We start from the raw sequence: 14151 nt of genomic DNA on the forward strand, positions 1-14151 counted from the left end.
TCATTTTATCTATCCTCTTCGTGCCTCCTGGAACATAAGGCCATAACGCTTGCCTTCCAGTTATGTCCGTCTAGTGCACTTCCCCTGACCTTATTCAAAATTTTCCACGTGACTCAAAGCGCTGACCTGATTGGGCATTATTTATTCATACTACCCGCATGTGTATCATGAGCAAATGAAACTGAATCGCTTGCCATATTGAACATTACTGAGCTTCATCAACACATTTCTAAACCGTGTGACCTTATAGTGAAGGAATTTGTTTGATCACTGTTAGTAGTCGACATGGTAACCCCTTTTCAAACGCTAGTAACTGGAGCAAGAGTACCTAGTCGTGGTTTTGGAACATATATGGTGAGTGTTTATTGACATTTTGGGCACGAATGTAGAAGCCGTACCTACACACGAATTGGGGACGTCACAAAATACATGAACTTCAATCGACTGCGTTTTCTCGGTATATACGAATTGGTATATACAAATTACAATAAAGATACTTAAGACATTACACATAAGGTAAAACAAATCACGTGACAATATAATGATAATATCGGCAATAAATCCTAGCTTAACAGTTGAACAGAACGTTCATATAGGGCTCATACCACTAATTGAATTTCCATAGACGACAATGTTAACATATGACGAGATTGCTATATGAAAATTACGAAGAAAGTTGAAAATATGGCTCAAAAATGGGAAATCAACATGCCAGTAATCAACCACATGAAAAAAAATAACATATTAGCCAGCTCAAACTCTTACAAATCTCAGGTAAACAAGACACACCTACTGTATTTGGATTGCACCAAGAGAAATCACTGGAAAAACACCAAGATTAGAACATCCATTAACACGCAGAATAAACCCACAGGTACACAGCCGCTAAGTAGTAAAGAAAAGACCACATGTTGGTCTCACCCCTGACCCAGGTGATTACGCCCCTTTTAAAATGTATTGACCCACAAATTAATGAATATTCATGAGCACAGAAACTGCTACGTCATGAATAAATTAGCATAATTTTAAAAAAAATGCATAAAGTGTTGGTACTCCTTTTGGAGCCCTGCCTTTTAGAATTGTAAACCTACGAGAACCCGTTCAATATCCACGGTTTTGCGATGTTATTCGGTGGTCGACCAATACGGATCTACATATGAATTAGCCATCGCCCTACATCTGGGTATGCATTTATTTCATCTAATTGTACTTAATGATGTAATGCATTGGTACTTAATGATGTAATGCAATGACCTGATTGGTCGACAGACTGACTACACATACCCAGGTGGATAAGTCTGTAATTTGTGCGGCAAAACACGAGTGTGTCATTCATTCCCACTCTGGCATTACTTCAGCATGAACACCTATTCGGACGTCTTCGACTCTGAGGATATTCCTGAAATTGAAAACGTTCGCCAGTATAGTAATCCAAAAAATCCGCGTTGTGTAATAAAACTACTGACAAAGTACTTGAATTGCCCCCCCCCCAATCTGGTCCATTTTACCTACGCCCCTGTGTCAGCAAGGGTGGGACATTGAGATATTCTAAGCAAAAGATCGGGATTAATACTCTACGCCAATATTCGTCGAGAATGTGTGATTTGGCAGGCGTAACAGGATTCCACACATGCCATTCTGGCAAGGTTAGTATGTGTTATATTTGCAATCACGTTCATTAGTAAGTTAATAATACACGCTTATTCGTCATTTTTGTTGTACCAGGCAATAGAATATTAAGTTTTGGTAATTATGCACGTGGATTGCGAGCTTGAAATGCTGATTGTTATTTGTTAATGTATAACTGATTAAATTTTATGTTATTTCCAGGTTACAGCAGCCACTTCGATGAGCAACTTATCAAAGAACGCACCGGGAACCGCTCTGACGATGGTCTGCGCACATACAAGCGAACCAGCACTTCACTGCAGAAAACAGTGTCTGATGCCCTGCAGCCGCCAAATCCAGTGGTTGAAACCAAAAAGAACGCGTGTCATCACCTCTTCGTACGCAACCAATAGTGACCACCATTCAAAGTGAATCTAGAGGTTCCTTTCAAGGCATTTCTATTCAAATTCAACTTGGCGATAAAAAAGTTAATGTATTGTGTTGTAATTTTGTACTGATGAATTCATTGAAAGCAGGTACTTTAAAGCACCTTCCATCTGTCTTGAATATTTCAGTGCGTGACGTGGTGTTACGTATCATATGTAAATCAGTAAACCACGGTTACATTGATATTCAAATTAGTAAACCTTGCAGTTTTATTCATGTGTTAATTAAGTCTATTCATAAAACTGTAAGGTTTACTAATTTGAATATCAATGTAACCGTGAAGGTTTACTAATCTGCATAAGAACAATAGGTGTTACAGCAATAAATGAACGCTTAGAACAATGGTACACGTGACCTAGAGTGGTATAATTCAAATAAGCAGCTGAGTTGTGGGTTATATGTTTATTACAAAAAGACATCAGTGATAGCAACAATATATTTTCGGCGATGTTGTCATACCAACAGCCCGCACATCTGACTATTCCCTTCCTTTGTACATTCATACATTAGCAACCTCAACTTATTTTGAACTATTTTTTTCAGAGATTAAAGTGCAAGCACAAGCTTCGCATTTCGCTGTTAAGCGTGACATCTCCCAAAAAGCCCACTTAATCTGTGGGCCGATAATCCAGTTCAGTTCTAACACTTCAGAAAACGTATTTAACTATTGAAACTACGTGATATCCTTATGTAATAACACCTGCGAGTCTTGACTAAGATTGAAAAAAAAATTCACAATTGACAGTGAAATGTTTTTATGCTCAAAATTACATAAAGTTGTCTACAGTTTTATGGATTGACCTATGTGCGTCCGTGTGTGAACCGATGCCTGAACCGATTACATTCAAATTTCACACATTTATCATACGTAATATTATACATATGCACATCAATTTGTATCACGGTCTGATTCAATATGGCCGAATGGCGGTCATTTTTGTGCTGAAAAATCATCAACAATCAAGCATATATAGATGGATTTTGCTCAAGCTTGATACATACGTTGGAAATTATGAGACCTTGATGCACTTCATTTTAGTTTTGAGATCGAATTTAAAATGGCTGAATGGTGGCCATTTTTTAATGAATGCAGTTCTAGTGTCATATCTTTGATTTATTATGTTCAAATTTTATATATTCATTATCACATAGATATACGGATATATTGGTTTCACTATCTGATTCTAGATTCAACCATTTTAGTGCTAAAAAACTAATCAAAAATCAAGCATTTTTGGCGTTGGCGTCCGAATCTTTGCGTTTGTGGATGGATTTGAAATTATTGGTTCCTGTTGCAAGTGATTTTATTTTTCGGGTTGAGTTTAAAATGGATGAGAGGCGGACATTTTGTTTTAATTAATGCACTTTTAGAGCCATATCTCTGACATGCTTTGACTGATTATGTTCAACTTTTATATGTTTATTATACATCATGATATAAATGTTCCAGAGCAATATCTCTCAATATGGACATGTACTCATTTGGCGATCAGATATCAATCATATTAATGTTAAATAAAATCATCATAAGCATCAACTTCTGGATCCATAGTTCTGACATGTACATGTTCTAACTATATTATTATAAACAAAACTATATCTTTAATTTGATAACAGGGATTGTGCCATGCATGGATTGTGTTTTTATAAAATACGGTTTCAAAAGTGGAAACGGTTTATACATTTTTGCCCCCTGCATTAAGAAAGGTTATATTGCGTATTATTGAATAACTATTCTCACAATGTGGTACTAATGTGTGTAATGAATGTACATAGAAGCATTTATTCAAATGATAATATCTTGTCTATTTCAGCCCAAACCAGCTGACGTCACCAGTGCCGTAAAGTGTGCTATTGATGTTGGATATCGGCACATTGATTGTGCTCATGTATATCAAAACGAAAATGAAGTGGGAATGGGATTGAAGGCAACACTTATGGATGGTACTGTGAAAAGAGAGGATTTATTCGTATGTAGTAAGGTGGGTATTAACAATTTAATCAGAAGACTCAGAATTGAAATTGGTTTGACATATTAATTTTCGCATAGAAGTAATAAAGCTTTAAAGTTGTATTTCGTCAAGTCGTGATGCGAACCAATTGGAAATCGTCCCAAATAGCTGAAGACCTGAAAATAGTTGCTCAATATCATGTACTAGGCACCCTTTCTGAGTCTATAGAAACGTTTTGTTTTTACTAAAACCGGAAGTGACGATTTTTACCCTTTGTGAGGGTCTATAGAAACGGGTTTTTTTACTAACACAAACTACGTCTTATGTGTAATAAATCGGTCACATTACCTTTACCGCCATTTTTTTCCCAGAAAATGGCAAAAAAGCTTGGAAATCGGATTTTATAATCTATAAATAAAGTACATAAAGGTTGTAGTCGCTTTTTATGATTGGTCACGTGATGTGGCCGTCATCTTAATTTTTTTTAAACAACGAATCCTATAATGATGAATTTGTCCTATTGTCTTAAAAGTTGCAAGACCGCATCATTCGACTTAACTCATTCAGACAGCAGCAACATAATTCTAAAAAAATCACAGGGTTTGACCGGCAAAATTGCCACAATTTTGGGCATTTGTTTCTCCCGAGTCTGTTATGAAAAATATAAAAACAAAATGTTTATCAGTCACACTTGTGACTACGTGTTGTATTGATCTGGAATTCGTCATCTGACCTCTTTATTATGCCTAGCTGTAATATCTGTCATAATAAAAGCATAAGAAAAACAGATGTGACTAAAATAAGAAATGTTCATTTGACCTAATTAATATACATAAGAACATGGCTTATATTTTAAGAAAACCATATCTTGATACGAAATCTAGGTAAATTAAACCCATTTTGATCTAATTGTGCTGAACATTTAAACGACTATAATAAAAAAACGTGGTCTCATTAATTATAAAATGTCTCAATTCGATTTTAATCATGCTTTATAAATTGTAATAATATTGAATAATGTGTTTACATCGCACCTGAGATAAGGTCAACCACTTTTATAGCTTTCAAAATAATAGGTTAAAATTTTTCTATTCAGTTATGGAACACGGACCACGATCCAGAAAATGTCAAGAACGCCTGTCTTATTTCACTTAAAAACTTACAGCTGAATTATTTGGATTTGTATTTGATTCACTGGCCCATGGCTTATCAGGTAAGGTATACAGTAAGTTACTTGCAATGCTATCGTTTTGAATATATATATTTGCTTAAAATTGCGTCATTTCCTTTGGTTAAATGAAAAAAATTGAATTAAAATGTCATTGAATAGAGACAAAAAAACATCTGGTGTGCACATTTTCATATAAGAATAAAAACCACGAATATAAGGGGCAACACTTTTTGACTCCCGTGTGCGAAGCACAAAAGGGAGTCTTTGCAGTTACCCTGTCTGTATGTCTTTGTATGTCTATGTATGTATGTATGTATCCACCGTTATCTCAAGAACCACGAATCAAATTTTGGTGAAACTTGGTACATAGATGCTCTGGGATAATGCGCAGAGTTGATTCGGTTTTGGTAAAAATCTATGAATATTAACTACCTAATTTGCATGATAATTAGCTGATTTTTAGCTGTTCTATGACTGTTCCACTGATTTTTGAAGAACCACTCATTGGATTTCAATGAAACTTGGCACATGGATGCTCTGAACTAATGCGCAGATTTGATTAGTTTTGGGTAAAAATCTGTTAATATTATTAATTACCTAATTTACATAATGATTAATCAATTTTCGGCTTTTTCACTGATATCTCAAGTACTAATCATAACATTTCAATAAAACTTGGTACATAGATGTCATATGATACTGCACACACCTGATGGTTTTAGGGTAATTAATTACCTAATTTGCATAATTAATTAATTTTCAGCTTTTGATATTTCGAGTAGTAATGATAACATTTCAATGAAACTTGGTACATTGTTACTTGAGGACTATGCAGAGACCTAATTAGTTTTTGGGTAAATATTTGTGCATATTAATCACTTTATTAGCATAATTAGTTAATTTTCAGCTTTTCACCTGATATCTCAAGTACTAATCATCACATTTCAATGAGACTTGCGACATAGATTTTCTAGGACTATGCAGAGACCTGATTAATTTTGGGATAAATAATTTTACCTATTAATTACCTAATTTGCATAATTAGTTTTTGCTGTTCTATGGCTGTTGCACTGATGTCTAAAAACCACTCATTGGATTTCAATGAAACTTTTAAAGAGTACTCATCACATTTCAATGAACCTAGGACTATATCGCATATTAGTTTTTGGTAAATATTTATGCTTCTTAATTAACATAATTAATTAATACTGATATCTCAAGTATTGATCATCACATTTGAATAAAACTTACATAAATGCTCAAGGACAATAGACAGCCTGATTAATTTTGGGTTAAAATCTGTTCATATTAATTCTCTAATTATCATAATAATTAATATTTTCTTGGTTATAATCACATTTCAATGAAACTTGGTACATTGTGCAGACCTTATTAGTTTTACACTTAAATCTGTCATATAGTTACCTTATTTGCATATAGTTTTCTACGTTTCCTTCAACATCTCAAGTTCAAGTAATTTGAATTAATTTTTAATGTGTCTCCAATACTCCCAGCACACGGGAATTCTTTCTAAGCTTTCTTTGATTGATTTGTGTTTCTAGTTTATTGTACAGACGCATACAGTTTTGTTTGGTTCTTGAATACCTACCTCTCCAACAGTCAACAAAATCAGTTCTCTCAGAGGATGAACTGGACGGCGCAGTTTTATCATAAATAAGTTTTTATCATGCGAAAACCTTGAAAAAAGACAATGAAACATATATAGCTTACCTAATATGTATTCTTTGTACATTTAAATTATATTGTGTTATATATCTAGTATAAGTAGTTTATTTTACAATGTCTCCATTTTGTGTTGACGTTCCTGTTATATTACACAAATTGAACATACTGCAATTTTATTTCATTTGGTTAAAAAGGAACGAGGTCAGCGGAAACCCTTCAATTAAAATGTTGTGTTTTTAAAAAAATGGAATAAGGAGAAGCTAGTTGGACCCCCTTCTCTCAAAAAAAGCTACGAAACGCAATTTTCCATTTTGTTAAAACAATAAATGTAACAAATTAGGTATTTAATACTTTGTTGTTTACTTTGGACTTTACTTGGGTCTGAACTTTCGTCTCTAGACAACCATATAACTCCTATCCTGCTAGCCACATGTGCTTGACATGACCAATTGTAGGTTGTATTCGTTATCATGTTTATTTCTGTAGAAGGGAGACGATTTATTTCCTCAAGAATGCAGTGATACGGACTATATAGATACATGGAAGGTTGGTACCGTTTAATATGTCCTGCTTAAACATGTTAGTACGGCGATTGAAATGACGACCGTCTTATTTGGGTATTCATCAAATATAAAATAAAAGTTAATACAATTGCCTATAGTAAAAAGAAGGCATGTGAAAAGGAAAAATTATAATACATGAATAAAATATTTGGAAAACAAATTATACAAACTAGACATTAAATTTAGCTAACAGTCCCACTGAAATTATTAAACAGCATATTAAATGTACAACAAAATAACTTTACTTCGAATATAACGTGACGGAAGGCTCTATTATACGGTCGCGGAAAGCATGGTACGAGATGGGTAAAAAGTATACAAAATATTTTCTTCGTCTTGATCGACGTAATGCTGGAAAAGAGCCAAATAATAATTGTATAATATAATCCAGAACAATTTCGTCATGGAATAAACACGTTTTATTCGAATTTGTTTCACAGTCGTCGTTCACATTCTCCTGGTAATGGTTATAGGGATTTTCTCTCCAATAATCAAATTCCCAAACTTAATACAACTGACAGAGTTTCATGCAATGGACAACTATCTTTGAACGAGGTTTACGCTGCACTCACCTGTTTCTCACAAATAAGACGCCATGGTATCGGTCCAGAATTTTTATTTGATATTCTGGTCAGTGGTGGGCACATTCAGCCAAATTGTTATGAATATAAGAGACCTTGAGAAAATTACCTTTATCTGAAAAGACCTTGATAAAGTGACATAAAATGCTAGGATTGGTGATATTAAAGATGGGATATAAATATGATAGATGTATTTGCATTATATCACTCACTCAGGATTAAAACAATCCAAAAATATTACGACGTATCTTCAACCATGGAAACGTATTCTTTACTGCTATTTAAAACCTTTAAGGCAAATTAATTTGTCGATGCAATTATGCCTTCGAAACTTTTTCCCGCCATTGCCACCCTTTTATCGTAGCATGATTTGTAGTTGGTCAAAAGTAAAACCTGACCACACGATAGTTCCAGATATTCTTATCTGGTACAACAAAACTATATGTATAAATGGGACACCAGTATGTTACTTGAATTTAATCAATAAGGCAATTGCATCGCACCTGTTTTAAAAGTAATGTTAAATTTAAAATTTGGGATAATCGTTATCTACCTGGTTTTACATTATAGCACCTATTTTTGTGGCAGGGAATTGTATCCTAGAAAAGTTTAAAACGTCATTAATTTTTATAGGGCCTGAATTACCAATTGGCATTATTAAAGATGATCAATTTTACTATCTGAGCAATTGCCACACTGAAATGATTCGTAAATACATAGATTTGAAATACTTCATTGTCCCAAAAAACATACTTCACTTCAAACAATGTTTTAACATTACTGATTACTGAAGAGGAGTGGAATCTGATGCCTTTTCTAGTCACAGTTTAAAGCAAGCTCCAATACGTTAAATCGAAATTATGTTAATAAATATTGTATACAAATTACACTCAGTCGAATGGGCCCTCCTAGGGCTCAACGTAATCTGTGCACTTTTTGTAAGAACAAGCATGAAACAATACGTCACCTATTTGTATACTGTTAATGCACACGAGCAATTGGGAACACCATTCAATATGTATGGGGTACGGTCCTCAATTATCAAAACAAATTGACAGAAACGCTAATTTTAAGCAATTTAGTCACTTAATGAATTATGTGATAATATTATTAGCGTATATAATGTATGTTATGTTATGTCAAGTGTTCATAATAAACTTACTGGTCAAACAATAGGCCTCGAATTTATTAATTCATTTACTTTGCTTGATATGTTTCTCATAAATGAGTTTAAAATACTAATTTATAATTATTATGAAAGGAAGAAAATGAGCGTAACTCGTGTTATATTACAGTAAACGATCATTGTAAGCATTTAATACACTAAGGAAGACAAGTTTCCCTTTCAGGCAATGGAGCTATTGGTTGATGAGGGATTATGTAAAGCGATCGGTTTGTCTAATTTCAACAAACAACAAATTGACAGGGTGTTAGAAGTTGCACGTGTACCAGTATCGGTTTTACAGGTATTGTGCAATCCGTTATCTGCATTGGTTTATGTTTCTTGTGCGGTGTCTTAAACGCAAAATGTTATTTTGGTAATGCCAAATTCTTCAGACATTACTTTGGGGATGTAGCTGTTGTCTCGCGTATTTGTTTACATGAGTCAGCTGTCAATGTGGATATATTGACTGACATGAATGATATGATACAGGCAAAGTATTGTCATAATTTATCGCTGAAGCTATATAAATATGTACGCGATTGTCAATTCCCACACATGATTAAACGTGATCGTGGCCAGTTTTTCTTTTCTGCAATTCATGCAAATCGTATGGTCAATCGGGCATAATCCGACCAGAATGTGTTTGCATGACAGTTCGGAGTTAATGTGGAAATTAATTTTATACTGCGCTAAGACCCTTGCAAACATGCAACCATATTAATGCCTGTTACACATGAAAAGAGAGCACTGTGATAATGCGCCATTTATACATTTATATCGCTTATTACCATGTAGGTTGAATGCAGTCCGTATTTAGTTCAAAATGATCTTGTATCTTACTGTAAATCGAAAAAGATAACCATGACGTCATATGGTGCACTGGGGTCACCAGCCAGACCATGGTATGTATGGTCAGATTATACATGCAGGTACAGATGATATCATTGATTGAATGTTATGCGAAGGATACAATTTGTCAGCACACTAACAGGATTAAAACAAATGAAAGTTTCCGTGCAAAACTTGTAAAGTTACTTGAAAATCCGGTAAATTTGCATGGGACGCTTGCAATGTTGACAAAGTTATGTGCACATGCTGCAAACTTACGTGCAAATTTGAACGACAATAGAATAAAAACCGTTATTATTATATTAATGCGAGTTTCATTGTAGGACAGTTTGCGCGCCATGTATACTTTCATTTTTGGGTAGGAGTTGTCCCAACCGTAAATGGCATAGATCAAACTAGCAAAAAAACGTACTTCAATACGTCATCACTACAAATATATTTTAATCATATTTCAACTGTTATACAAATGACTATTCCTGTTTGTATTGTTCTTGTAAATAGGGCCAAAGAAGGTGACCCAGCTATACTTAAAGATCCCGTAGTTGAAGAAATTGCCAAGACCAGGGGAAGAACTGCAGCACAAGTGTTGATACGTTTTGTCTTGCAGAGAGGATTTGTCGTATTGGCAAAAAGTGTCACCCCTGCAAGAATTAAAGAAAATTTTGAGGTAACGTGGTTTCGTACTCGGGCGAATTGTCAATTAGTTTTTACACGATTCTTACAAATCCTAAATCCGATAATCCTTAATTATTGGTAATGGTTCTTCATCACTAGACAACAGACTTTGAATTGACGTCACAAGAAATAAAGACTCTCATGGGATTACATCGTAATTATCGTGCGTGTTTATTAGAACAGTGAGTATTTGATGCTGCATCTGCATTCACAGAAATGTTAAAGCGCTATAGCCGTCGCTTTGTGTTCGATATGGAACTCATAGCCATGTATACAACACGTGCAAAATACATTGTTTACACGAAAGTTATACGCATAAGATATAGATCAGATACCTCTCTATGTTATGTGTTTTAGTGTGACGTACCTGGATACTGAATGTTATGTAAAATGTGTTACATTGAGCTGTGTTAATTCTGAAAAAGCATCGTAGTATGCAGACCAATATGCAGTTTATTGATGTATGTTCGACAAAAAAATGATTGTTTTTTTCATTTTTACAGGCTTTCAGAACATAAACACCACCCATTTTATAAAGACGGAAAACGTATTGACAAGGAATCATATTAAGTTAAAATACTTAGCCTAGCGATATCACTGGTTGTAAAATAAATAAATGATCTTTACCAATTAAACAGTTGTAACTTATCTCAGTGCCTTCTTGGTGACTGTCCAATGAAATTAAAATATTCTCTGCTCATTCTGTTGTACAAATCATTGAACAAAAACAAAAATGATTACCAATTGTATGAAAGCCCATTGGTGGTAGAAATATGCTGATCCATCAACATGCATGTCCTTGCCTATCGCCAACGTCTTCATAGAATGGCCGTCACTCGGTGAATTTGTAAATTCTAATGACTATTGAGTTAGCAGTCTCGATAAAGGCAATTGGGCGAACACACCTCTGAGCAATTTGGTTTGCATCAGGTTCCGTATTATTAGTTAAAGCGGGAGGATAGTCACATGTGCATGCGCAGGAATTGAGTTCTAAGCGATGATAACAACACACGCTAAAACCGCAAAGACTCGTGGGTATATGCTTGTTTGTAAACAATGGTACGCTATGGCCATATGACGCATGCGCAGGTGACGACTCCACTGCTTTAAAGTAGAATGTCAATAAACGGTAGTATGAGAGTCAGTTAAATTGCGTACAGTTGCTTACCTTAACGGGCAATTCCACAACGTTTGAAAACTTACCTGATACATAGGTAACGTTACATAGCAAGACAACAAATATGCATGCAGTTAGTAACAATGTCATGACCATCTCATTATGCGTTAAATTACGTCACCTCCGGCGATTGTCTAGTTTGCATACCACAATGTTTACGAGTCCCAAGACTTTTAATTCTATTTTGTTTATATTTTTTCATTACGTTGGGTGCATTAATCCATTGATGTTTTATTAATAAACACGTTTATGTCCCTGTAAAACACTCAATGTTTTATTTTAAAGAGTGTTAATAACTCCCAAAAACACTTTTCCAAATATTCTAAAACTCGGGCGTTTTATAATAGAATCCACATGTTTTTAATTGCAATAGTGTGTTCTCAAATATAACGTTGAATATTAATGAAAAACATGAAAATCCTTCCACGATGTACAGTGTAGGGTTATGTATAAGGCCAGCAAATGTAAATACAAATAAATGTCAAGCCTGTAAATTTAATTGACTTCTGCGGAACGCCTGCAAAGTAACGTGAACAGTTATTAACTGTAAACTGAGATGCCAACTGCTGTAATACGTCTTGTAAATGTCGTTTACAAAAAGTACATTGACGTAACACCTCTATGTAATGGTGTTTGCATATTATATAACATTGTGTAGTTATGCCATTCAAATTAAATGCTAACATCATTATATGGTTGTGTAATATCTGTTTCACAGCCATATAATTGGGTGTATTAGTAACATAAAGTTAGACAGCAATACAAGGCAGCATTGATGTTCCATATAGACGCAGTGGCAATGCATGTTGTATCAAATATATGTAATTTAAAATATTTGAAAAGCAGGTTTTCAACAACAACAACAACAAATCTCGGTCCTGCCTTTCATCGACTTTCGATTATTTAGGTAGGCCGCCATAATAACGTCAGTTACTCAAAGAACGCACGAGATCCATTCTACGTATGTACGTATTCTATATACGTGTTATAAATTCAGTAAGGGTTTATACTAGTTTCAGCCCAAACCAGCCGATGTCATACATATCAAAGCGAAAACGAAATAGCAATGGGATTGAACGCAAAACTTGCGGATGGTACTGTGATTTGTTTGTATGTAGTAAGGTGAGTATTAACAATGTAACTGAAATATTAACAATTGAAATTATTATTACTATTATTGATGTTGTTATTATGTTTGTTTTTTTCTTTTTTGTTGAGTTCTGTAACTTTTGTAGTCACATTGCTGAAATTAGAAGTCTTGAACATTATGATGCTGACCATTGGAGCTGAGGACGTGAATCTGATTGCTCAATGTCACGTTCTATGAAAGTTTTCATTTCCGAAACTTGATAAGCTCAAATGAGTGCTTTCCCATCTATCAAAATCTGCTTCTAGCAGTGCTTTCAATTTGAATTGCCATTTGCACGTTGTATGTATGGCCACATGGTTCATCCGCCATCGGAATATGTGTTGTATTGGTCTGAAATCCAGCATGTGCATTGCACTCGCTTACTCTCCTTCAAATATCACATGAGTAGATCACATGGTGCCAATGGGTGGGTTCATCAAACCTCATCAGTGTGCATAATTTAATAGCTTGCATGCAGATGCAGCCTGTGCCATTATAAATGCATTGGACAAAAGATGTGACTAAAAAACAGGTGACCATATATGGTTATTCGAACTCATTAACATGCATAACTATCATATCTGAAACTCTGTTCCAAACTGGGACATCAGAACATTGTAATAATAAAGGCATTAAACAAGAAGAGTGATTAAGATAAGAGATGATCATTAATATGCACATGGCTAGAGATATATATTGTATATAAGCAAACATTTTAAAAAGTGCATATCTATCTAGTGGCAATGAACATTTAAACGACTGTAATGGCAATCACGTGGTCTCATTTATTGTGAAATGGATGTCTAGATGACCGGGCTTCGCTGATGCTACTTGCGATTTTATTCATGTTTCATAATTTGTAATGATATTGAATCGTGTGTTTACTGAGATAAAGTCGGCCACTTTTTATACCTTACAAAATAATAGCTTGAAACTTTCCTATCCAGTTATCGAACAGATCACAATCCTAAAATGACATTGCCTGATTTAACTAAAAATTTACAGCTGAATTACTTGGATTTGTGTTTCATACAACAGTGAGCTATCGTTCTGATGATTACCCAGGAGTATATATTTGCTTAAAATTATATGCAATTTTATGAATAGAAGCAATTTTAGCTAGAATGTCATTAAAAACAAAAGACACA

General features: G+C 34.4%; 1 protein-coding gene across 1 annotated transcript; it reads left to right on the forward strand.

Moving 5' to 3' along the window:
* Window positions 1–285: 285 nt before the first annotated feature.
* On the forward strand, window positions 286–11308 carry LOC146732620 (aldo-keto reductase family 1 member B1-like). Its single transcript, XM_085492394.1, has 10 exons — window positions 286–354; window positions 1831–1893; window positions 3870–4037; window positions 5104–5220; window positions 7351–7410; window positions 9358–9474; window positions 9969–10075; window positions 10524–10689; window positions 10797–10879; window positions 11201–11308. The coding sequence occupies exons 1-10, from the start codon at window positions 286–288 to the stop codon at window positions 11265–11267; spliced, it is 1017 nt and encodes a 338-aa protein (XP_085348520.1). The 3' UTR covers window positions 11268–11308.
* The last annotated feature ends 2843 nt before the right edge of the window (window positions 11309–14151 follow it).

Source organism: Saccoglossus kowalevskii, chromosome 17, assembly GCF_978046115.1.
Source record: "Saccoglossus kowalevskii chromosome 17, keSacKowa6.1, whole genome shotgun sequence".
Taxonomy (NCBI): domain Eukaryota; kingdom Metazoa; phylum Hemichordata; class Enteropneusta; family Harrimaniidae; genus Saccoglossus; species Saccoglossus kowalevskii.

What these genes read in the sequence shown, in the direction of transcription:
- LOC146732620 (XM_085492394.1), top strand. Translation starts at nt 286, where the DNA reads ATGGTAACCCCTTTTCAAACGCTAGTAACTGGAGCAAGAGTACCTAGT. An exon ending in ACTGGCCCATGGCTTATCAG is followed by an intron (nt 5,221 to 7,350) that starts GTAAGGTATACA and finishes TTATTTCTGTAG; the next exon opens with AAGGGAGACGATTTATTTCC. An exon ending in ACTATATAGATACATGGAAG is followed by an intron (nt 7,411 to 9,357) that starts GTTGGTACCGTT and finishes TTTCCCTTTCAG; the next exon opens with GCAATGGAGCTATTGGTTGA.